Source organism: Lactuca serriola, chromosome 1 (genome assembly GCF_051521515.1).
Source record: "Lactuca serriola cultivar US96UC23 chromosome 1, Lser_US96UC23_V15, whole genome shotgun sequence".
NCBI classification, from domain to species: Eukaryota; Viridiplantae; Streptophyta; class Magnoliopsida; order Asterales; family Asteraceae; genus Lactuca; species Lactuca serriola.
In genome coordinates this window covers 32,821,918-32,847,585 of record NC_136408.1, presented here as the reverse complement: position 1 = coordinate 32,847,585, position 25,668 = coordinate 32,821,918, and the positions used below count along the sequence as shown (strand labels likewise).

The following is a 25,668-nucleotide window of genomic DNA, read 5'->3' as shown; positions in this document are numbered from 1 at the left end:
CATCATTTTTGTAAGAGTCATTCAAAATATATAAGACTATAGTGCCTAATACAACAATGTAATAATCAAATGACCCTAACATATTTTAAATGAAATACAATTATAATATATTATCTATGCAACTAAATTTCTGCACAACATGTGTGATTCGTCTACTATATGGTATTGTTCTAATATATTATATTATAGTATAAACATTATATTTGGAAAACCACTTTGAGTTATATTGTAGTTTATAACATTAAATTTTGTGATGAGCTGTATTTGACACACATTTGTGTATTTATATCTATATTATATATTTAAAACAAATCTTATATAAACATCCAACCTAAATATTCATCTTCAAGTTTTCTTTCTTCGCCACGTAAACAAACTTTTGTTATAAAGCCAAAAATGGAATAAAATACACTTAATTATATGATCATGATATATTGTATTTTGATTGGGGCTTGTACAAAAGATGCATGAGCATATATTATTAATTTATCTCTTGTTTTGGGTAATTCAAATAAGATAGCTTCAAATCTAACGTATCAAACGGATTATCCATTTACTAAAGTCTAAAACCCAAAAACTCAAACATGTTCTAATACCATACAAATGCATGAGGTTTTAGCAAATTATTATCTCATATGAATATGAATTACCATTGATTATGTATGATTAATTATTAAGAAGGTGAAAATGTTTGAGGGTTTCAAATGCATGAGGTTTTAGCAAATTATTGTGGAGGGTTTCAAATGCATGACAATCAAGAGAAAATGCAAGCTTTATAAGTAAGTAAGATTGCACTAACACCACAACCTCATACACCTTGGTTGATATCCACTTAGTTGATTTTTGACACACATATATATATATATATATATATATATATATATATATATATATATATATATATATTTGTGACTTTATTAAGAGAATCATTAAAGAAGATTTATAATCATTCATTTTGACATGGTTCACTTAGAGGTTTTAGTTGGCATTTGCCTAATAGAATGGTTAGTTATAATCAATCAAAATTTATATATAGGGACTGGCAACGTAAACTCAAAACTAAAGAGAAAACAATGTATTTTAGTTTATAGTAAAGGGACGATTTTTGTAACTTTACTCGATATAATAAGAATAGACCTCCCTCCCTAAATCTTTACCGGCTGAGATATAGAGTAACCCGTTGGTATAAAAAGGGGGGAAATTAATCGCCGGAAAAACCCAATTGACTCAATTGAAACCACCGAGTGTTTTTGCAAGTGATCGGAAAGGATGAAGGAGAACAACAACAATGATGGATTTGTAAGGGCAGATCAGATTGATCTGAAGAGTTTAGATGAACAGCTTGAGAGGCATCTCAACAGAGCATGGACTATGGAAAAGAACAAGAAAAAACAACCAGATTTTGAAGACTCGGCCACCGCCGCCTCCGCTGCTTCCGCCGTCACACTACCGTCTAAGGCTACTGCAACTAGTAAAAGGGAGAGGCAGGAGTGGGAGATCGACCCTTCTAAGCTCCTAATCAAAGGTATTCTTGCACGTGGTACTTTCGGCACCGTACACCGTGGCGTCTACGACGGCATCGACGTCGCCGGTCAGTCTTCCCTAACCCTAAGTCTCCAGCGCATTCCATTGTGTTTTTACATCAATTTACTCAAATTCAATTTTTGGGTTTCGCCATCGTTTTATATAATCCACTTCCTCTTTTGATTCCATTAATTAATTTGAACTTTCAGTACTTCAAATCGCAATTAGCTCCAACATTTACGAATCCACATTTAAAATAATTTTAATCTTTTTCAACAAGTAAAAAACATGGAGTTTTCAAATGGGGGTTTTCTTATGAATCAAAAATTTTCTTTCCACATTGGTGGTGGCGGGACATGCCGGATGAATGACGGTGGTGGGTGGTGGTTGATGGCGTTGTAATTATAATTTTAAAAGTGAAATTGTTCAACATGTAATCCGTGACCTACACGGATAAGGTTTTAAAATTTTCTACAGGTGATACCAGTAACTTCGATTTATGATGTTGTCTTTCTGACTTTCATGTGATCCAAGCTGTTTTTAGAATACTAAATAAAATAATATTTCCATTTGCTTTATTGTATGAATATACGGCTACAAATTAGGATCACAGCCTCAACTTTATTAAGCTCAATAAAAATAATCTATATACTTCAATTATTATTATATATAAATATAATAACATCAATTTCTTATATACTTTACCATTGTCTTTATTTCTTGGCATTATTTGAAAAAAAAAGTTATTGGAATTTTTTAATTTTCAGTGAAACTGCTGGACTGGGGGGAAGAGGGCCACAGAACAGAAGCTGAAATACAATCTTTAAGGGCAGCTTTTACACAAGAAGTAGCTGTATGGCATAAACTTGATCATCCTAATGTCACAAAGGTTGCATTTTTGGACTTTTTAAACATTCTTCTTGAATCTTGATTTAATGCATATGATCTTTTTAAACATTGTTCCTGTTTCCCCAAATCTGTTTACGTTGACCCTTACTATTTCATAAATGACAATCATAATTGTTTTTTCTTTTCAAATGTTCTAAACTAGTTGCTACTTGTTTTTTTTTATTAGAAAACCATTACAAACAATAGTTAAGCGAGTTCGAATGACAATTTCCATGTCTAAACATAAAATATTTTTCTGTAAATTTCTTTCCTTAAAAGCGACAACATTCTATTTTGTATGTTTTGCTCTTGCTACCAATATTGTCAATGTACTTGGTTTTTACTTTTTAGCCATAATGGCAACATATTTACATTTATTTAACATAATAGCATCATGCTTTCATTTCATTACATTACCTATACATCCATAATAGGAATAGGCTTTGAAACATTATAAAATGCTTACAAGTGTTAGGTTACATATTGCTATTATCCTTAAAGAAAAATAAGGTAAAAGTAAAATACATTGCCTATACTGATAGCTATAGTAAAGTAAGTTGCTATTTTCTACAATTTTTCCTTTTGTATAAGTTATAACAATCTTGGACTCTTGCCTGACAACTTTCCCTATTTAGAACAATGCGTCACTCGCGTAGAAATTTAAAGAGAATGTGATTCTTTTTATCACGTTATATGGTTTATATTTATTTTTTAGTCGGTGTCGGTTTACAGCCTGAATTGTCTTCTTGTTTCAACTCTTGCACGTAAGCTTAAAATACGTGTTTTTCTTTTCTTCTTCTTCCAACGTCACAACACTTTCTTTTTATAAACTTATCACAATAATTGACCAAGTTTACTTTTTTGGGAACTTTTTAGTACTTTCCCCTTGTCATCTTTACAAAGCATCGGTGATGTTGATTTGGGTTGAAAATATTCTTTCCTTTTATAATTAGATACCTTGTGCATTTACCTTACTAAATAAAGTGTTTGATGCTTTTTTATTTATCATTTCCCTCTAATTAGTATTAAGCGATAACCACAAAATAAACCTCCATATGATCTGACATTTAACGGTTGACCACCTTTTTGACCAATAGCTCAAAATGACCACAATTGGTCAGTTGTGAAATTCCAAATAATTGAAATTGCCTTTTACCAACAAAAGTGCAAAAGCTGTATATTTCACAATTTTTTTTTAACATTTCTGCAATAAAGCTGTTTTTTTAAAGAATTTTGGAGGTGGGGACCATTAATAAAGCAATTTCATAACTGACCAATCAGGTAATTGGTGGTGAATCTGTTAAATGTCACATCATATGATGGTCATGTTTGGTGATTATCCCAAGTATTAAATGGTTAATTAGTTATTCATGTACTTATGTAATAATGCAGTTCATAGGTGCAACAATGGGTTCTTCAGAGCTAAATGTACAAACTGAAAATGGTCAAATTGGAATGCCAAGTAACATTTGTTGTGTTGTTGTGGAATATCTTCCTGGAGGTGCCTTAAAGAATTACCTTATTAAAAACAGAAGAAAGAAGCTTGCTTTCAAAGTGGTTGTTCAAATGGCACTTGATCTTGCAAGAGGGTAATCTTGTCCTTCCCCTCTTTAAAAATAGTTGACTTCATGGTCAAACAAACTACATTGAAACCATTACTTAAATCTCGAAACAAATTTCAAAACAGAAAGTTTCCTGCTTTTAATATATGTTAGGGTCTTTAATGTAGCCATTGAAATTTATACGATTACTTAAAGAATCTTGCCAAATTCGAAGTTGAAAAAGTCTTTTTGACCTTTAGATGTAAAAAAGGTATCTTTCTTTTTCTTTTGTCTTAGGAGTTTTTATCATAATAAATTGAATTTTTTACCAGATTAAGCTACCTGCACTCTCAAAAGATTGTACACAGAGACGTGAAAACTGAAAATATGTTATTGGACAAAAGTAGAACAATTAAAATTGCTGATTTTGGAGTTGCACGTGTTGAAGCCTCAAACCCTAATGACATGACAGGCGAGACCGGAACTCTTGGCTATATGGCCCCCGAGGTAAGCCCTCATTTATCACAATATCATACCAATAATGCATTTGTGGTGGGTTTTTTGGTCGAATGGGGGTAAAAATGTAAATTTGCAGGTTCTCAACGGTAACCCCTACAACAGGAAATGCGACGTGTATAGTTTTGGCATATGTTTATGGGAAATTTATTGTTGCGATATGCCTTATCCTGACCTTAGTTTCTCAGAAGTCACCTCAGCCGTCGTTCGTCAGGTACTGTATTTCCATTTCTACTGTCTCTGACATGCATTGAACTGAGACCGAGACGGACAAGAATTGTACTTTTTTGTCCAATTCAAAAAGGTGAGACAGGAACTCGCTTTTGATCTCTGTCTATGCAAAAGACGTGAATGTCCTCTTCATATTATCTTGTTTTGTGGTGTTATTGGAGGGTATTTTAGTCATTTTATATAAAAAATATATATATATATGCAGAATCTGAGGCCGGAAATACCGAGGTGTTGCCCGAGTTCTCTTTCGAATGTAATGAAGAGGTGTTGGGATGCAAACCCTGACAAGAGGCCTGAGATGGATGAAGTGGTGACGATGTTGGAAGCCATTGACACCTCAAAAGGAGGAGGTATGATCCCAGGTGATCAACCACAGGGTTGTTTGTGTTTCCGTAAGCATCGTGGGCCATGAAATTTCAAGAATTTCATCTGTTTTTTTGGGAAGTTTAAGACTAAAGTAAGGTAATTTATTAGAAATTGGGGAGTTCCTAAAATGGGAATATATTAGATGATGTGTCTGTGGTACTGGTACTACATGTTTCGTGCTTTGGATTATGTAAAGTTTTTTTCTTTTTTAAATTCTTTAAATAGATTACATTACATCCTATTTAATGGGTATTATTACTATATTTATTTGTCTTGTGGCAACTCATGTAGGTTTATCTTTTAGGTAATGTGATTTTTTTAACTCAGATTAGCAACGTATTTTAATTTTCCTTTAGTTTTTGTTGAGACATTTTTGTTAAGACGAAGTTACTAAAACACATAAATTAAAATCATTAAGTGTTGGTTTAAACTTTAAACTAAGGTTTTGTTGGTTATAGAGTATGTTGCGTGTGAAAAATGAATTGTTTGATAATCAGAATTGGTTTAAAACATGTTATATTATGTTGTTATGTGCATGCATATACTTTACTAATAATTTTATTTCCTTTCAATCATCATCTAAATTTCCAAAAGCTGGAGAGAGTGTAATTGAGTTTGATTTTTTAGAACGGTTTACACACGTATCTACTATTCTACTCATAAATCTATATCATTCATCAACAACGGTATTTGAATCTTCAACCTTTGATTGATAGACATCTACCTGTCAACACCTGATAACCAAATACAATTTGTTGCGTTGATACTTACATTGAACTAAAATATGTAATAAAATCTCCACAGATGTGAAACTTGTCAATAAAGGTATTGATTTAGACTTCATAGTTTGTCTTGTCTTGGTGCCATTGAGACTTGAGCATTTGCTCATTTCTTGTCTTTCAATTATGGGTATTAACAGTATTTAAAAGCTCATAGGTAGATAGTGGGATCTTGATTGCCCTACCTCTACCTCCGAAAAACCAGATACGTTGGGTGGATAAATTGAATCTCAATGCCCTACCTCTAGTCGTTTACCTCCGAAAAATCAGATACGTTGGGTGGGTAAATTGAATATCAATGCAACACAAAGAAAATATTTTGATGCGATGATCATTAACGTCTTTTGGACAATGTGGAAATTTCGAAACAATTATATATACAGGTGACCATAAAAACCGAATTAACTGTAATACATACTTCTTCTGATACTTGGTCATTTTCAAACCCTCTAGATGTGGAATTTGAATGTGCACATGACATGGTGGAGGAAGCATCACGACGTGGCAAGGATTCATGGAACACACATTCTTTTAATGAACCAAGACGTGGGAAAGGTAAGACCACAACGTGGTGGCGGCCATTAAGCAAACCCTAGTTTTCGGGGTTAGTGCCCCTATTTAAGGGGTGTGATGGCTAGAGTTTGCTCACCCTTAGCCTCCATCACTCCCTCTTGACAAAGAACAAGTCCCAACCTCCCTTGGTGGTATCTTGAAGCTTTTTGGTGGTGTTTTGTAACTTTGAAGCAAGAAGGTGTTCTTAGTCTAATATTCAACAAGCAAGCTTCTCACCACCTCCTTGAGGTCCCTTTGTGGTATTATGTTCCAAATCTGAGGAGTTGTAGAGTTTTGTTTCCATGCATGAGGTTTTGATCTTATTTCTACCATTTTGACCTAACTTGAGTTCAAGACATACATTGGACATGCATGTCCACAAAGAAAGGATTTTTATGATGTTTGTGGGTGTAAGGAAGCCTACTGGAGAGAATGAGTGTGTGACTTAACGAGTTAAGGGCTTAATCCATTAAGTTGTCCAGAACAGTTCCCACGATAAGATGATATGCTCACGACGATGTGGCGAAAGGATTCTCACGACTGTTTGTCGTGAAGTTTCCATGACATGACACATGCCCAACCATGACGTGGAGGCCAACTGTGTTGACTTTGACTTTACCGTTGACTTTTGACCAGTTTGACCTTGAGTCTAACTTATAGGATTGGATTGTTGTTTAAGGTGTGACCTTTGTTGGGTGATAGTCAATTCGCAGGTCTGTCCAGTACGAGGAGTTGAGAAAGTAACAATGGAACTACAGTTCTGCATTTCAGGTGAGTTTCCTCACTATACTATGTGTTACGGTATATATATCGTTACATGATAAGAAATAAGAGGTAATGATATTGCTGGTTAGAGTATCAGTAGGTCAGGGATCCTCCAGTTGAGTGCCCTAAGGGTTGTATGTAGTCATGTAGGATAGCATGAGAACTCTTGATATAGGCTTTCTTGCATGTTCCTTGTTTGGTTGTGGCTCTAGAGTGGGATCTCATGTTTGATTGTCTATCTTACCTCTGATTATATATGTACTTATGCATTCAGTGGTGATCTTCCAGTTGTGTTATTAGTGTACTGTATGAGACCATGTTTGCGCTGGTGGGCTATTAGATAGGTAGACTAGTGTAAATAGTTGCTTGTGTTAATGTTCTTGTTTGATTGTTTGTGTGTTATATATGTCGACATATCTTGTGGTGGGTTGAAGCACTCCTGCTCCGTGTAGTTGTCCAAGATTCCCGGGCGGGCCAACGGTGTGATGTAAGCCATGATTAGACCAGTAGTATGCTGTAAGCATGGGAGGTGGGCCAATCATGGACTGAAGGCCGATGCGTCTATACTTGTATGTATATTGTGTTGTATCATATTTTGGGGGACCTCACTAAGCTTTGACTTGTAGTTGTTGATTAAATATTTTTCAGGTATCATTGATGATCATGGGGAGACGAAGTTGTGACTGTACACACTCATCAACAACATTAAAGTTCTGCTTTTATCATATTATTCTGATTCTCAAATAATTATATTTTGAACAATTAGTTTTCTTAACTTGGATTTTTAAAAAAATGATGTTTTATCTTAATTAAAAATGAAAATTTTGTTTGTGAAAATGATTTGTTACAAACCGATAAAACCAAACCATTTTTAAAATAGATGGTTCAATTTTTATTTTTTGTTAACCGACAAATAATGGTTTGGGTATAGTTTTATAGAAAAACCAGCCCATTAAAAACTGAACCAATAGCCTTATATTTAAATAAATAAAATTAGGATGCTCTAAAATTAAATATCATTATTACAATATTAAATAAACATCAACAAACTAGACACTACAAATTTCGTCCCTGTGGTATTCAAAAAACTTTGGATAGGGTCCAAAAAGTTTCTAACTTGCATGGAAGGTCCAAAATCAAAGTTTTTCTGAGTTTTTGGTCCATGATACACTTGATAAGTCAATTTTGCCCTTTTCATTTCTTTTTTCTATTTTCTTTATTTATTTTGGTATTTAAATAATTAAAAATAAAAATAAAAATAAAATCTCTCTCTCTCTCTCTCTCTCTCTCGTATCATCATGATATTTCTTCTATATTCAAAACAATTTTCCTTAAATAACCATTTCAAACAAACCCAACAACAACAATCTAAAATCAAAAAACAAATCAAAGTAATGTATGTGTTTGTCATTCTGTGTCGTCTCAAGAACAATTTCAAACAAACTCAGCAGCAACAATCGAGATGGAAGAAGAAGGATGGGAAAAATATAACAAACACAACAACAAAAAATTTCTTGGAGTCTAATGTTGAAACTCACAAGAATATATATATATATATATATATATATATATATATATATATATATATATATACACACACACACATATTTCTTGATTTCTTCTAAAAATCCCTTTTTTTGGACCTCCGATTTTGGATCTGCATGTTCTTGGACCTCCGATTTTACTCTGTAACTCAACTCTAGATTTCATCTTCCCCCATAGAGCCCCAACGAATAGAAATTGGTTCAAAACTCGATTCCAGAAGTTCAAGGCTTCTAGATCAAAAATCGATTAAAAAAATAGGTTGGAGATTTCAAGAAGATGATAGTGTTGTATATTTGGCAATTGATGTTCCTGAATGGAGATGGAGGAAGACGGAGACAAAGTTTTGTTGAGAAATCAATATCTTGCCTTTAATTTCATTTCGTTTTTAGGGTTTTGTTGAGATATAGGCTTTGCAGCGCCGCCTGCCATGGAGGTTATCTCCATATTTGCAGAGTTAGGGTTTGCAACGATGGTGAAATAGTTATGGTTTTTCTGCTTGATCTTTGTTTCCTGGTGCGAAGTAAATAAACACGAGGACGACAAGGCGAACGTGTGGATCGAAAGAGAGGAAGGTTTCGTGCAACCAATTACAAAGAAAATTCTCGCCGGAGCCGGAGTCGAGAGAAGATGTGAGCGAGGAAGATACACCGGTGTTCTTGAATGTTGAAGAACAAAGCAATAAATGTGAGTGTTATTGGTTGCAGAGAGAGAGAGAGAGAGAGAGAGAGAGAGAGAGAGAGAGAGAGAGAGAGAGAGAGAGAGAGAGAGAGAGAGAGAGACAGAGAGAGAGAGACAGAGAGAGAGAGAGAGAGGTAGGGTGAGATTTTCTTTTTTATTTTTTATTCTTAATTATTTAAATACCAAAATAAATAAATAAAATAGAAAAAAGAAATGAAAAGGGCAAAATCGACTTTTCAAGTGTATCAGGGACCAAAAACCCAGAAAAACCTTGATTTTGGACTTTCCATGCAAGTTGGAAACCTTTTGGACCCTATCCAAAGGTTTTTGAATACCACAGGGACCAAATTTGTAGTTTTGTCAACAAACTATAATAATAACATTAGCTTAAGACTAAACTGCACAAATGGTCCCTGTGGTTTGCTCAAAATTGTCACTTTAGTCCAAAAAGGTTTGGACTAGCAACAGGGGTCCAAAGTTTTCATTTTGTTGCTTGTTTGGTCCAATCTGTTTTGATTTGTGTCAAAATGATGGATTTGCCCCTGTTAATATGATTTTCTTTTTTTCTTATTTTTTCTGACTTTCAGATTTTAAAAAATAAAAATAAAATAAATCTTTCTCTTTTTTTTTTCTCTCTCTCTCTCTGTCTCACTCACTCTCTCTCCCACATTATTTCTCCTTCCTTCTTCATTTGTTCTTCATTGTTCTCAAGAACCTCTCATCATTGACTTCATCATAGGTTACACTTTAATCACCGGTTAATTGGCTACCTAGAGGTCTGAAACGACATCCACCTTTATCGGCTTACCCAACAACCAAAATACTTGAAAGTATTTAAAATCAGAAGGGGCTTACGCAAAAGGTAGAACGAGTTGTAGATCTGTACAAATGAAGCTCTTTGTAGCGGCTTAACCATCGTCTTCATCGAATTGCAAATCGAAGCGGCGGCGGTTTCCAGCTGCTAGGTTTTGCAGCGACATATCGAAGTCGATATGTAGGTGAGAGGAAAGAGGTAGAGTCATCCTTCTTGTTTGAGCTTGCAAACACTAGTTTCAGAGATATAGGTGACTGAAACCCTAAATGGAGGTGGATTTGAAAAAACGTTTGAGCTCCCATACAATGATTGTCTCTCTCCCCTATCTCTCAGAAGGTTGTCTGGTGACCTCGTCGAATCTTTATCCGATGTCGTCTCCTCCGGATCCAATGAATGCTCCAGCAAGTGAGAGATTGAAGGTGGGTTTCAAGTTCAAGACATTGTGGTGGATTTGGGGCAGGAGGATTGTCATGGATTTGTGGTTTTGTGTTCACACAGTAAACGCACACTCAAATACGAGATAGATAGATAGATAGATAGATAGATAGAGAGAGAGAGAGAGATATTTATTTTTTATTTTTTTTAAATCTGAAAATCAAAAAAATAAATAAGAGAGAGAGAGATTTATTTTTATTTTTATTTTTACTTTTTTTTTAAAATCTAAAAATCAGAAAAAAAGAAAATCATATTAACATGGACAAATCCGTTATTTTGAAAAAAATTAAAACAGATTTGACCAAACAAGCAACAAAATGAAATCTTTGGACCTCTGGTGCTTTTTGGACCAAAGTGACAATTTTGAGTCAACCACATAGACCATTTGTGTAGTTTAGTCTTAGCTTAACTTAAAGATTTGATTTTTTTTTGATGAAAAAATGTTGATTATACAATATTTAATATAAAATCCCAAATATATGATTGTAATTGTCGGAGTTTATTACGATCTTGATAATTTGGTGCCTATAATTGCCAATTATTAGGAAGCTTAACCATCTTTTATAAAAATATTTTGCATCCGTTTATAGTATCTCTAACAATATATATTAATCTTGGATTTAAATTATATATACTGTATATGTAGCAGTAACAACAATAAAAAAGAATAAGATAATGACAAATGAGATTGCTAGTTGGAAGTATGTTAATAATAGCATCGTGGATTGTCTATGGAGATGTAACTATGATTAAAACAAACTTTCTACTTTTTGTTTTTTTATAGCAACATCAACATATTTTCTAGTTCTTATTTTGTATAGTAATGCATTTTATATTTTTTGTTTTTTATACCAATATAATTTTTTTTTTATGTTATTTTGGATAATTATGGTTAATCACATTAACCGATAATCAAAATCATTAACCAATTAAAGTCCGTTTGTTTATCTTTTAATTGAAAAATTAAGAGGAATATCTTATTTTCTACATTTGAATTTATTAAATGGATCTTAAAAATTTAAGAATTGAAAGGGCGTTTGAAAAAAATAAAGACACAAATGCCCTAGCCCTAGTTGTCTCACTGTTTCTTTTCTTCTCAAAACCTCGCCTCATCCGACCTTTCCTCTCATCGACTCACAACAACGACATCGACTCCATCTGTGTGTTCCCTCCCCGCCATCACAGTCGTCGACGTCTTCTTCTCCGCCGACAGTTCCGACGCTGCGCCACGGCACTCCGTCTCCACCTGCGACAACAACGATTTCTGCAGGTAAACCCCTCCATTATTTTCTTCTGAAATCAATACAAGTTCTCATCAATTTTCCTCTCAAACAACTTATAAAATCAGTTTTTATAGAAAACTTATTGTGAAATCGGAAATCAAGCTGTTGTTGCTGAAATTAAATGCTATTTTTTTTTTCCTGAAATCAAACTCTTGATACGGTGAAATCTGGAATATGACATAATAATGTTATAAAAGCTGATGTTAATTGTGCTGAATATATGCTTTTTTTTGGACAAAATTGCAAAAATGGTCCCTGTGGTATGCAAAATTTTGGGGTTTTAGTCCAAACCACGAGTTTTTTTGGATCCATGGTCCTTTTGGAGTGGTTTGTATGTGGTTTTGGTCCCTGGACTTAACTCCCGTTAAGTAGGATCTGTTAAGCCCCCTCATGTGCCTCACACGTGAGGGTAAATTCGTCATTTCATATATAAGGGACCATTTTTGCATAAACTGTTTTTTTTTGGATTAAAGGATTTAAAATCTTTAGAGGGTTTCAAGAATGGATTGGAATCAGCTATCGATGGATGGTGGCCTACGAATTCATCATCATCGGTCCTCTTCCAATTTCCCTCTTCATTTCGCCCCTCTGGAAGTTCTTGATTTGAGCAGTAATGATTTTAATGGAGCTTTCCCTGATAGCATTAACCTGCCTGCACTTCAAGAACTAGACTTCTCTGGTAATGGCTTTTATGGTTCTATTCCCGCTGGTATATTTGTTAATTCCACTCGACTTCATGTCCTTAAATTAGCTGTGAATTTGTTAAATGGATGTTTCATCAAACCAGCTTTCCGGGAATCTACCGGACTTCTTCCATAATTTTCCAAACTTGACTCATTTCTCAGCTCAATCGAATCGTTTCTCCGGTGGCATACATTCACACTCTCAAATTCACCGGTTATCTCTTTTCTTAATTTAAGAAACAATTCATTCAATGGTCCGATTGAATTTAACTGTTCCATGATGACGAACCTCACCTCACTTGATCTTGGCACGAAGAACTTTTCCGGTTCCATTCCTGACGACCTTTCGTCTTTCCGGAATTTAAGAGCTATAAATCTCGCCAGAAACAGATTCCATGGTGAAATCCCTAAAACTTTCAAGAATTTTTGATCGCTTTCTTACCTGTCCCTCTCGAATTGCAGTTTCAGTAACCTCTGAAACACTCTGAAAATCCTTCAACACTGTCCAAACTTAACCATTTTGGTTCTAACCATGAACATTCGTGGTGAACAGTTGCCGGCCGATGATGATAAATTAAGTTTCAGAGCATTCAAAGCTCTCGTAATTGCAAACTGTGGACTTTCTAGCAGCATACCCATGTGGCTAAAAGATTCAACATAATTACAGTTATAAGATTTGTCGTGGAATAATTTGGTAGGTTCGATTCCATCTTATTTAGGTGATTTTGATTCTCCTTTTTACTTGGATCCATCCAATAACTCGTTGTCGTGAGTGATACCAAAGAACCTCATGCACTTACCTTGCCTCAGTTTCCTGGAAATATCACTGGAAGAGGGTTCACCGGATTTTTTGTTTTTCCGGCGAACCAACATCAGTAACAGAGCAGTCGCGTTCAGTATAATCATATTATGAGCTTCCCGCCTCTTCTTGATCTCAGTAATAACCACCTCATCGGCTCCATCTGGCCCGAATTTGGGAACTTGAAAAGCAAAGGTGCAATTGCAGATATGGCAATCGAAATCAGAATCGGGACATTATTCATTCTTCTACTCATGTTCTTGATCGTCCTTCGCACACCAACCAGACAAGAAGTCGATCCAGAAAAAGATGATGAAACCGATAGCAACAAAGAAGAACATGAATCAAAACTAGTAGTTCTTTTCCATAAATCAAACGAAAACAACACAGATCCTTCCCTCAACGATCTTTTGAAATCATCCAACAGTCTCAAGAATGGATTGGAATCCGTACGTGTGAGGCACATGAGGGGTAAATGTCAATTAAGCCAAAAAAACGTTTATGCAAAAATGGTCCCTTACATATGAAATGACGAATTTACCCTCATGTGTGAGGCACATGAGGGGGCTTAACAGATCCTACTTCGGGAGTTAAGTCCAAGGACCAAAACCACATACAAACCACTCTAAAAGGACCATGGATCCAAAAAACTCGTGGTTTGGACTAAAACCCCAAAATTGTGCATACCACAGGGACCATTTTTGCAATTTTGTCTTTTTTTTTGCTATGAAATTTGATTCTATGAAATCTGATGTTAAATGAAATATGTTGTCAAATGTTGCTGAATTGTGTATTTTTTTTTTTGTTGAAATTGTTGCTGAATTGTGCATCTTTTTGTTGAAATTGTTGTTGAATTATGTATTTTTTTTTTGTTGAAATTGTTGCTAAAAATGTGTATTTGTATTGCTTAAATTGAAATTGTTGCTGAAAATGCGCATTTGCAATGCTTAAATTGTTGCTAAAACATACATTTGTTTGTTGAGAAAAGAAGGATATGATTAGTTGGAAGGTTGAAGGTGTAGAGAAAACATTTATAGAAACTTGTTTACATAAAGTTATGGTCAATTGATGTGAAGGGTGTAGTTTGAAAGCACTATCTTGGAGGAATGTAGCTGAAAAATTAAAAATTGAACATAATTTTATTGACGACCGAAAACAAATGATGAACCGCTATGACTACCTAAAGTCAAAGTTTGGTATTTTTTTGAAGTTAAAAAACAAAACCGACAATGTGTACAATCCAACAACCAACACCGTCAATCTTTCCAAAGAAGAATGATAACTAGAATCAAATGTATTTTGTTTACTTATAAAAAATATATTATCATGTCTAAATAATAAAATATTTTTTCCAAACAGTCAAACAAACATATGGATTCTTTAAGATGCACGCCACTACCGTACCTCGACCTTTGCACACAATTGTTTGAAGGCGCGATTGCGACATGCATTCATAGTTGGAGGCCAAGTTCTACCCTTCCCCGTCTTACTCAAGATTCAATCCACTATAGTTTGCATGACTTTGATGACATCGATTACACTCAACAAGAAACTGTATGTCTCGGTGAGAAGTCCTCCGCTCAATCAAAAAAACAAGAGACTACAGATACGGCAAATAGTCAAAATAAAAGTAAAGATAAGGGTAAAGATAAGAGTCAAGATGCAATATTCATGATGAGTTATTTATGACATTCGAGGAGAACAATGGTCAAGCACAAGGGGGAGAGAATGATGGCCAAAATGTACACGATATGGAATGGGGTTCACAAGGTGACGAATACATGGATAATTTGCATGACCGGATTGCAAATCAATTGAGATCAAATTAAATTTGTAGGATTTTATTTGGATTTTAGTATGATTTTGTGGATTTAGAAATATTTATCTTTGATTTGAATTTGTGTTTAATTTTGATTTATGCTAAATTTGGATTTTATATGGTGTTTATATTTTTTTTATACTTATTTAAGAAATTGATTAGGATATTTTATAAACAAACACTTAAATGCAACAAAAAAGAAAACATAAGGGTAAAATTGTCATTTTAATAATTGAACACAACAATTTAGAGGTCCAAACCAAACAACAGGTTAAACATTCAGCTTTTAAAATTTCAAAATTTTAGACCCTCTTAGAAATTCAGATCTCTTAAAAATTCAAATCCTACCAAACATTCCTAAAACCATTATTAACCGATATCCAGTAGCTATGAAAATACATTAAGCAATTATAATGGTTATGATTCAGTTTTGGCTAATAACTAAACTAAATCGTGCCATGTACAATTTTAACTATATCTTTGAAATGGTAAAGCCATATATATATATATATATATATATATATATATATATATATATATATATATACACACACACACACACAAGGTTCTAAATGGCGTGAGGCGTGGCGTGTCGGCAAGGTCAAGCCTCAAGCTTAACGAGCCATGGCGAGCCATGGTGTTTTTCAAGGTGTGATGTAAGGCGGCGATTTTGTATTAATTTAAAATTATATTACCATATAAATATAAATTTATATTAAATATAACTACTTTTTATAAGTGTTAGATCAATAACTAGTAACAAAAATTTAACGAAACCACAATACCTATATCTCCGATTAGAAAAGACATAACAAAGAGCAAAAAACCGTGTCTCAAACGAAAAAAACACGCGCCATAACGCGCCATGGCGCGCCATATCACGCCTTGCCACGCGCCACGCCTAACAGCAACGTTATGAGGCTTTTCGTAACGACGGAGCCACGCCTCACGCCATGACGCGCCTTTTAGAACACTGTATATATATATATATATATATATATATATATATATATATATATATATATATATACACTTTTTTTTAATTATGTTTTTGAAAAAGACTAACTATTTGATAGTTATTTAATGAGAAATTAAATTGTTTTCTACTTTTTATGCCTACAAATGTTCCTACCCAATAAAATTATGACAAGTGTCATTATTCCATATTTTTTTAACTAACTCCTTAAGGTTATATTAGGAATATATCAATTACAATTAAATTGAATGGTGATTTGTCATAATTTTAATGGGTAGAAATAATTGTAGGCATAAAAGGTAGGAGGTAATTTAATTTCTCTTATTTAATTTAGTTCCGACTTTCCAAAAAATATAATTTATATGATTACGTGATGATATGTTTTTTGATATATACATAGAAATGTTATTATACAACTGATATGACCTTACTTAAATATATATTTTAAGCAAATATCCTAATATATTTGAGTAAAAATGTTATATTTTAAGATATATGATATTTAATATGTTTTAAAATTTTCATTTACAGGTAAAATGAGAGTTGAGATGCAAAAGGAGGAGAACAGAGCTAAAAAAAGATGCAAAAAAGTATGTTGTTGGACAGATTGACCTCTATTTGACAATATTATATGATTCATAACTCCGATTAAGGAGATACAATATGCTCTGAAAACTAGATAAAATTTCGGATGAATTTCCTGTTTGTGCAAAATTACGAATTCCAGTTCCCACGTCGTGGTAAAGGCATTACCACAACATGGTGGATCAAAAAATTATGAAAAAAGCTCATATCTGTTTACGTTTTCGTGAACGTTATGGATTCCAGTTACCATGATGTGGCAAAGGCATTACCACATTGTGACGACGCTGAAATCAATGAATTAACCCGAAAATTAACCTTAATGATATATCTTACGATCTCATTCGGTTTCTTTAAAAATAAACCCCCAAGTTGCGATTTTGAGAGTTTAGAAAGCGGTCGAAGGGTCATTAATTTGATATGTAGCAAAGATCTTAAGGATTCAAGGGCTGATTCATGACAGGAACCATTTGGTTTGTTGTTCTGACTATGATTAGCATTCTAATTGTTTTTATTTTTGTTTTTTTTTCATGAATTAGGGTATTAAAACCTTTTGCTTTCGTTTGGAGTAAATGAACATCGATAATATGCGTTGAATCCAATAGTTCGAATTTTAATAGTTTGATTATTAATTGTGTTTGATTGATCACATCATATATCATGTTGTTAGGACATGATTTGTGGTTTATACTTTACTTTTGATTATTTTTAGAGTTCTCGGTCTAGGACCGAAAACACCATGTTTTCGGTGGTGTTTGGACCGAAATCACCATGTGATTTCGGTGGGCTTTATGATGCTTTCGGTTGGGTTTTTGGGTCGGGCCTTTGTAATAAGGTCTAGGTATATATAGTGTTATTTCATCCATGTAAAAGGGTTGGTTATTCTAAGAAGCTGATTTCGAGTTTAGAGAAGAGAGAACCAAGAGTTATTGAGAATCTGATGTACTAGACTATTGTTCAATATAGTGTGCATTGAAGATGGTATTGTGTTCTTATTCCATATTACGATTTGTAGTATTCACTTGATTGGGATTCCGCACCAATTCTAGTGGTTTCGATTGATACATTAGAACAGGTTTTAAAATTGGTATCAGAGCAAGGATTGATATCAATCAAATTGGCAAGATATTATAAGTTTCTTGGAATTTTTCCTGGTGTTTCTGAGTTCTTTTTGACGAAAATAATTGTTGTTGTTCTTCGTGTTCATAATTTTCTTGGTGTTCTTCACTAATTTTGGAGGATATTGTGTTAGAGATCGTTTTTGGTAAATTACCAAAATTTGAGATTCATTGAATAAGGAAACACGATCAATACTTAAAATTCTCGGTTAGGTTTAGGAGTCTTCGGCAGCCAGACTGATCGATTTCGGTTAGGGTTTGAATTCACATTCTCTCGACCAGCTCCTCAAAATCAACTTGGAAGCTCTCGGTCTCAGCCTCAGAGTTCTCGGCGGCGATTCGGTGTTCTCGACGAGGCCAGCTTTGCTTCTCGGGTCTTCGGTTAATGTATTCAGTCTGCATATTGGCTCCGCATCCTCGGTTCAGCTTCTCGGTTGTTGAGATTTCGGCTAAGGTTCTCGGTCAAGAAACCTCGTTCTCGGTCAATTCTTTTTCGGACAAAAAGGTGACCTACAAGGTTCTCGGTCAACAGGGTGTTGACTATTGGTGTTTTCGGTCAAAGGGCATTAATTTTTTTTGGTTTTCGGTCAAAATCAAATTACACAATCAAATTCTTTTTGTTGGTAAATAATGAGTTCTTACATAAATGCCAAGGAGGTTAGTGAAACCTCATGCTCTTAGTCATGCGTAGATAAAATTAATAAATATTGTTAGCAACATGAGTTATTAGTTATAGAAGTTTTTGACCTTAAAAGTGAAATTTATGAAATTAAGAAAGTCAATAAGCCTCTTAAAGAAAAACTAGATGCTCAAAATAAAGATTTAATTAGGATTAGGGAGGAATATAGCACCAAATGTGTTCATCATCGTTATGCTAAAGAGGAAATTGCCAAATTAATTGTCGAACTTGATGCGTTAAAAGCTAAATTTAACTTTAAGAAATTTGACGCGTCAAGTGAGATAGTTGAATCTATGATAGAAAAATAATTGAAATGGAAAGATAACCAGAAAATGGCCTAGGATATCATAGTGTTCCGTTTCCTTTTAATGATAATTATGTTTCCGCCTCTAAGACCATAGAAGTAGAAAGAAATGCTCAATGTGGCCAGCCCCCTGTAACTACCTCAATCAAGACTGAACAATCCGGCCCATCTGAGAGTATTAATGTGAATGATTCTAATGTTTCTACTTCATGTGCATATAAAGTAACCGTGAATGATGGGTTCGAGCAGAACAATAATAATTCTAGTTCTGCTGAAAATGCTTCAAAAAATCATGATGATAATAATTCCACTGTTGAATAATTCAAGCCTCAAAATGTTTTTAAACAGTCTAAAAAATGTGCTTGTGCTTGTGGAAGTTCTTTGAAACAAACTTCAATTGGACAAGGACCAAATCACAATCTTATTTATTTGAAAAGACAAACTTGTTTTAACTGTGGGACTCCCGGTCACATTGCTAGAAATTGCCCACATCGTTCATATGTTCCCAACTATGAATAAGGTTGGCAGAACGTGCCAAAGGGGAGATCTTCCAAAAGAAATCCTTCGAGGTCACGTTCACGCAATGGTGATTGGAATGTTAAAAATACCAAGAATCAAACTCTCAAGGACAAAAGGGGCATGTCGGACAAGAAGCCTAATTCGAGAGATGTTTCAACCAGACCGAATTCGGTGAGGTCGACTTCATCTCAAGGATTGTCCTCTAGCTTACACTTGTGATTCAAGTCTAAATCAAAAGGTGGTTCCATTTCAAAATCAAGTGTTGAAGCACCCATTAGGTTCAACATTAAAATGCTTAAACCTAATTACCAATGGGTTCCCAAAGGTTACATTTCAAAATTGTCGAAAAGTCATGTAACTTCTTTGTAACATCCCAAAATTCAGGTACAACTATTTAACCCTTCTCTTTTGTCAAGTTGTCAATATTAGCCCTTGAGTGGAAAAATGTTGCAAATGAGTACGCTGGGCGTACTCATGCGCTTAAGTTGGATGCGGACTCGCCTAGGTATGCTGGGCGTACCCAGGGTAATGCTGGGTGTAGCGGGCCTAGATGCAAACCCTAATTGTGACTTGTGCACTATAAAAGGAATGCTAAGACCTTATCCTTAGCCACCATATCAGAGAGTAAAACCCTAAGAGAACAATTCCTTCGGCCTAAAGCTTGTGTGTGAGTGTTTTTGAGCTAAAGGTGCCTTTGTATGTTAGAGAAGAATAAGGAGAGGAGCTTGTGGAAGCTAGGGTTTGAAGTTCAAGCTTGGATCTGAGTTCTTCAGAGGAAGGAGCTTCACTTTGAGGTAAAAAGCTCAGAACTTTCCTCTTTATTTTGGCTTGGTGTTTTATGGTCCATTTCTAGGGTTTAAGTCCCAAAGGTGGAGACTTTATGAGCAAGAGGGGCTCCATGGACCTAGATCTGTCCCATTTCAGTGTTAGTTGTGATGTTGATCCATTAAAATCCCAACTTGGTCGTTGTTATGGAGTCATGCTTGAGTTATGAGCTTTTAAGTGTTGGAAATGGAAAGTTATGGGTGTTGGTGACTTTTACAGCCATGTAAAGGCTTGAAGTCACCAACTTAATGGATTAAGAGGCTTAGGAGTGGTCAGATCTGAAAGTTGGGCGTGTGTCTTAACTGTTTAAGACCCCAAAAGCTAAGGAGTCTGAAACTGGGAGTTACTCGGGGCGTAATCCTAGTACGCGCAGCGTAGGGGGTCGCGTTCCCTGTTTCTGTGAGGTTGCAGGGTACGCCCAGCGTACAGGTTTGGTACGCGCAACGTAACCCGAAGAGTTGACTTTTGTTGACTTTTAGGGTTTGGTCAATGTTAGGGTCATTAAGCCATGAGAGTGGTAAAATGGTCTTTTACCCTTTTAAGAGTGCTAAGAGAGGAATTAGTCTAGCCTTGAGATTTGTATTGATTAGAGTGTTTATTCCATGTGATTAGGCGGAGGCTAGACCAGATTTTTACCGAGTTACCCGAGGTGAGTCTTCTCACTATACTTTACCTAGAGTGGTAATTAGAGTTATATGACCGAGAATCTTGTATGTGATTTATGTGATTGTGATGCACTGCATTATTTCTATGTGATTCATGTCGTGTATGTTATAGAGTTAGAACCGGAAGGTTCACAGAGTTAGGACCAGGGGGTCCATAGAGTTAGGACCAGAGGGTCCATAGAGTTATAGCCTTGAGTGGCTATTATGTGTTATGTGTGGTATTTTGGGGAACTCACTAAGCATTTATGCTTACAGTGTTGTGTTATGCATTTCAGGTACCTGTGAGGATCGCGGGAAGGCGCCGGCATGATCAATACACACATGAGGAGTTTTCATACATTATGATATTGGGTTGTGTTTCAATGGATTTATATGTGATACAATGACATTTTTATAATATTTATGAATGAGAGTATGTTTTTGAAAATGTGAAAAATTGTTTGAAAATTTTGGGTGTTACAAGTTGGTATCAGAGCCTTGGTTTGAGGGATTCTGGTGCACCTTCGGGCATATCTGAACTCAAACTGAGGATTTGAGAGATTTTCAAAATAAAATCACAAAATTTTTCTCAAGGAGTAAAAAGTTTTTAAAAAGAGCAAAGCAGAGCAGTGTGTACGATCAGCCAGCGCCCAAACGGTGGTTTCCCAAAATATCCTTATATTATGTGTTATGAGATATGAGATAATATGTTATGTATGCTAGTGTAGGTTAGGTATTCTTATTAGGACTAGAGTGGCCTGATTTGTGATGCCTTAGCCTAGGGGTTTTGCTGCTAGGAGATGCTTGAGAGTGAATAGATAACAGCGAGGAGCTTATGAGAGATCTGCTAGAGAGTAGACTATGCATAGTGAGAGTAGAGTACTTAGGATTCGGGATCCTAGGAGGAGGACTTGGGGTGAATACTGATGCGGTGTGGACGGTAGTATTGGGCCCGTACTACCGAAGACACTGGATGAGTGCGCAACCCAAGTAAGAATTCTTAGGGTACTAGGGATCGAGTAGGAATGGGATATCGAGTGTGTGTACACTCGAGCGAGTCTCTGATATTTTGTGTTGTATTTCAGAGAGACATCATGGTTGGGACACGCCACACACCTGAGAGTAGTGGTGTTAGTGATGAGGAGATTCGCAGGTTGATTCATGAGGAGGTGGCTACTGCCATCCGAGCCGAGATACCGGAGATGTTTGGGTCTATCAAGACCACCCTGATCGAGACTTTTGATGAGCATTACGCTGCTCTTATTGATGCTGCTGTTCCTGCGGCCACCGCAGCCGTCGTTGCTACGAGGCCGTAGGGGGTTGATTCGTTGCTGTAACGAGAGTTTAGCAACACGAAGCCACCAGAGTTTGATGGGACGCAGGATCCGATCGCTGCGATGAGATGGATTTATGATATTTAGGGATGCTTCTATACGTGTTCTTGTCCGGAGCATCTGAGAGTTCGGTTCGCGCTGAACCAGCTTTGCTTGGGAGCGAAGGAATGGTGGAAGTTTGTTACAACGCACTACTCTTCTGCAGAGCTTGCCGCGGTGACCTGGGAGAGGTTCATCGCTATGTTTTGTGATGAGTACGTTCCCCTGGTGGAAAGGGAACGTTTAGCCTAGGAGTTCTTGACCCTCAAGCAGGGTACCGAGTCTGTTATAGTGATCACCAGGATGTTCCATGAGAGGGTGATGTTCTGCCCTCAGCACATGTCTTTCGAGCAGGCACGCATGAGTCGGTATTTGAGCATTCTGAGGAGAGACATCCGCGAGTTTGTGGTGAACTCGTCATACCGGACATTTGCCAAGCTTCAGGCAAATGCCCGGAAGAGGGAGATTGAGCTTGAGACTCAGGCCAGGGAGGAGGCGGAGTCTCAGGGGAGGGATCAGCGACCGGAACAGTCCCAGCCGGCAGCCAAGCAGGCCAAGCCCGCCGATTCAAGATCAAGGAACCAGAAGGGCCGCACTTGTGGCAAGTGCGGCAAGAGTCATGAGGGGGTTTGCAGAGAAGGGTCTTGCTACAAGTGTGGCAAGGAGGGGCACATGGCCAAGGATTGCCCCAAGGGGTTTGCAGTTTGTTTTCACTGCAACCAGACCAGACACCGGAAGGCCGAGTGTCCGCAGTTGCGGGGGTCAGCACAGGGAGCATCGCAGGGATCTTCCATTGCTGTCGTTCGAGCTACAGAGAGTAGGCCAGTGAAGGTCGAGGCGCCAAAGGCTCACGAGAGACCCTTCCATTTGACAACGGAGGAGGTCCATGCAGCGCCCGATGTTGTGGCTGGTATGTATTCTTTCATCTATTTATTTTAAGTTTGTGGTATTATGCTTATTTTATGATATGCGCAGGTACATTTCTTGTGAGTTCTGTACCTGCTTTGGTGTTATGTGACTCGGGTGCGAGTCGGTCTTTTGTGTCGTTAGCCTTTAGTCAGCACATCAGTATATGTCGAGAGGCGTTGAGTCAACCCTTGCGAGTTTCCATAGCTGACGAGAGGGCGGTGTGTGCCACTAATGTGATTCGAGGATGTGTAGTCGAGATCTTCGGCATTGAGTTTCCAATTGATTTGGTCTCGATTGCGATGGGAGATGTCCGTGTCATTGTGGGCATGGACTGGTTGAGCAGGTTTGGAGCGGTTATTGACTGCGAGCGATAGCTGGTGACCATACGAGACCTTAGTGGTGGAGTTCTTACGGTTTATGGCGAGGGTACCCGTCCTGGGTCAGCATTTTGTTCGGCCACTAGAGCGAGGCAGAGCCTACAACAGGGCTGTAGTGGGTTTGTGGTGTATGTGGTGGATACGAGAGTAGATGCATAGAGACCGAGGTCGGATGATGAGGTCCCGATAGTGCGTGAGTTCCCCGACGTTTTCCCCGAGGAGTTTCCAGGAGTGCCTCCCGAGAGGCAGGTGGAGTTCCGTATCGATTTGGTTTCGGGAGCAAGACCTATCGCCAAGGCGCCCTATCGCCTTGCGCCACCAGAGATGCAGGAGTTATCGTCACAGCTGCAGGAGCTATTGGGGAAGGGGTTTATTCGGCCGAGTAGCTCGCCGTGGGGAGCGTCGATCCTTTTTATCAAGAAAAAGGATGGTTCACACTGGATGTGCATTGATTACCGGGAGTTGAACAAGCTGACGGTCAAGAACCGTTAGCCCTTACCGATGATCGACGATTAGTTCGATCAGTTGTAGGGAGCGTCTTGGTTCTCCAAGATTGATCTGAGGTCTGAATATCATCAGATGAGAGTGTGTGATGAGGATATCCAGAAGACAACGTTCGGGACTCGTTATGGGCATTACGAGTTCGTGGTGATGCCTTTCGGGCTCACCAATGCACCGGGGGCGTTCATGGATCTCATGAACAATGTGTGCAGGCCGATGTTGGATCGTTCGGTGATCGTTGTCATTGATGATATATTGGTGTATTCGAGATCCAGAGAGCAACATGAGGAGCATTTGAGGGAGATCCTCGGAGTTCTGAGATCGGAGAGGCTTTACGCCAAATTCTCCAAGTGTGATTTCTGGTTACGAGAGGTCGAGTTCCTAGGACACCTCGTCAACCAGAATGGGATATTGGTCGATCCGGCCAAGATTGAGGCAATGATGAGTTGGGAGGTGCCGATATCCCCTTCAGAGATCAGGAGTTTTCTAGGGTTGGCCGGTTATTATCAGAGATTTATCAAGGATTTCTCCAGGATTGCTGTTCCTCTTATCAGGTTGACCCGAAAGGGCGTGGCTTTCAGTTGGGGCCCGGAGCAGCAGGCCTCATTCGAGACACTTCGCCAGAGATTATGTGGAGCCCCAGTGTTAGCCCTTTCGGAGGGGATGGAGGATTTTATGGTATATTGTGACACGTCGATATCTGGATTGGGTGCGGTGCTGATGCAGAGAGGGCATATGATAGCATACACATCGAGACAACTGAAGCCTCATGAGATGAGGTATCCTACTCACGATATGGAGTTGGGGGCTGTGGTGTTCGCCCTCAAGATCTGGCGTCACTATTTGTATGGGGTTCGGTGTACCATATACACGGATCACAAGAGCTTGAAGTATCTGATGGACCAGCCCAACCTGAACATGCGCCAGAGGAGATGGTTGGATGTGGTAAAGGATTATGAGTGCGAGATCATGTACCACGCGGGCAAGGCTAACGTTGTAGCCGATGCCTTGAGTCGGAGGGCGGAGAGTGCCCCGATGTAGGATGTTTGTATGAGGTTGACAGTGATGACTCTGGTGTTGGACACCATTCGGGAGGCCCGGGTAGAGGCAATGAGACCGGAGAACCGCAAGAGAGAACGGGTGATCGGGCAGGTATCTGAGTTCATTGCCGATAGCCGAGGGCTTATGACCTTCCCAGGCCGGATTTGGGTGCCATATGAGGGCGGGGCACGTACCATTTTGATGGAGGAGGCGCACAGGTCGAGGTTTTCAATCCATCCCAGGGCCACTAAGATGTATTTGGACCTGAAGAGAGACTATTGGTGGCTCTGTATAAAGAGGGATGTGGCGTGGTTTGTAGAGAGGTGCTTGACCTGTCGCAGGGTTAAGGCCGAGCACCAGTGTCCACATGGCAAGTTGCAGCCACTTGAGGTTCCCCAATGGAAGTGGGAACAAATTTCTATGGATTTCATCACCAAATTACCGAGGACCGCGAGGGGTGTCGATGCAATTTGGGTGATCGTCGACCGGCTGACAAAGAGCGCTCATTTCCTTGCTATCAGTGAGAGCTCTTCCGTAGAGAGGCTGACGGAGGTGTATGTGAGGGAGGTGGTATCGCGACATGGTGTATCGATCTCGATTGT

The 25,668-nt window shown here is 37.5% G+C and overlaps 1 protein-coding gene and 1 long non-coding RNA gene across 2 annotated transcripts; both read left to right on the top strand.

Moving 5' to 3' along the window:
• The first annotated feature begins 1,157 nt into the window (after positions 1–1,157).
• On the top strand, positions 1,158–5,329 carry LOC145081350 (Protein kinase superfamily protein). Its single transcript, XM_079023235.1, has 6 exons — positions 1,158–1,591; positions 2,292–2,413; positions 3,805–4,001; positions 4,286–4,460; positions 4,549–4,683; positions 4,906–5,329. The coding sequence occupies exons 1-6, from the start codon at positions 1,270–1,272 to the stop codon at positions 5,110–5,112; spliced, it is 1,158 nt and encodes a 385-aa protein (XP_078879361.1). The 5' UTR covers positions 1,158–1,269; the 3' UTR covers positions 5,113–5,329.
• Positions 5,330–11,663: 6,334 nt separating this feature from the next.
• LOC145081339 (uncharacterized) lies at positions 11,664–14,343 on the top strand. The gene is made up of 2 exons (XR_013695906.1): positions 11,664–13,294; positions 13,411–14,343. It is a non-coding gene; the product is annotated as an uncharacterized LOC145081339 (long non-coding RNA).
• Positions 14,344–25,668: the final 11,325 nt, after the last annotated feature.

Excerpts from the sequence above, each read along its gene's own strand:
- LOC145081350 (XM_079023235.1), top strand. The coding sequence starts at position 1,270 with ATGAAGGAGAACAACAACAATGATGGATTTGTAAGGGCAGATCAGATT. Across the intron at positions 2,414-3,804 it reads ATCATCCTAATGTCACAAAG|TTCATAGGTGCAACAATGGG; the intron begins GTTGCATTTTTG and ends GTAATAATGCAG. Across the intron at positions 4,461-4,548 it reads TTGGCTATATGGCCCCCGAG|GTTCTCAACGGTAACCCCTA; the intron begins GTAAGCCCTCAT and ends GTAAATTTGCAG.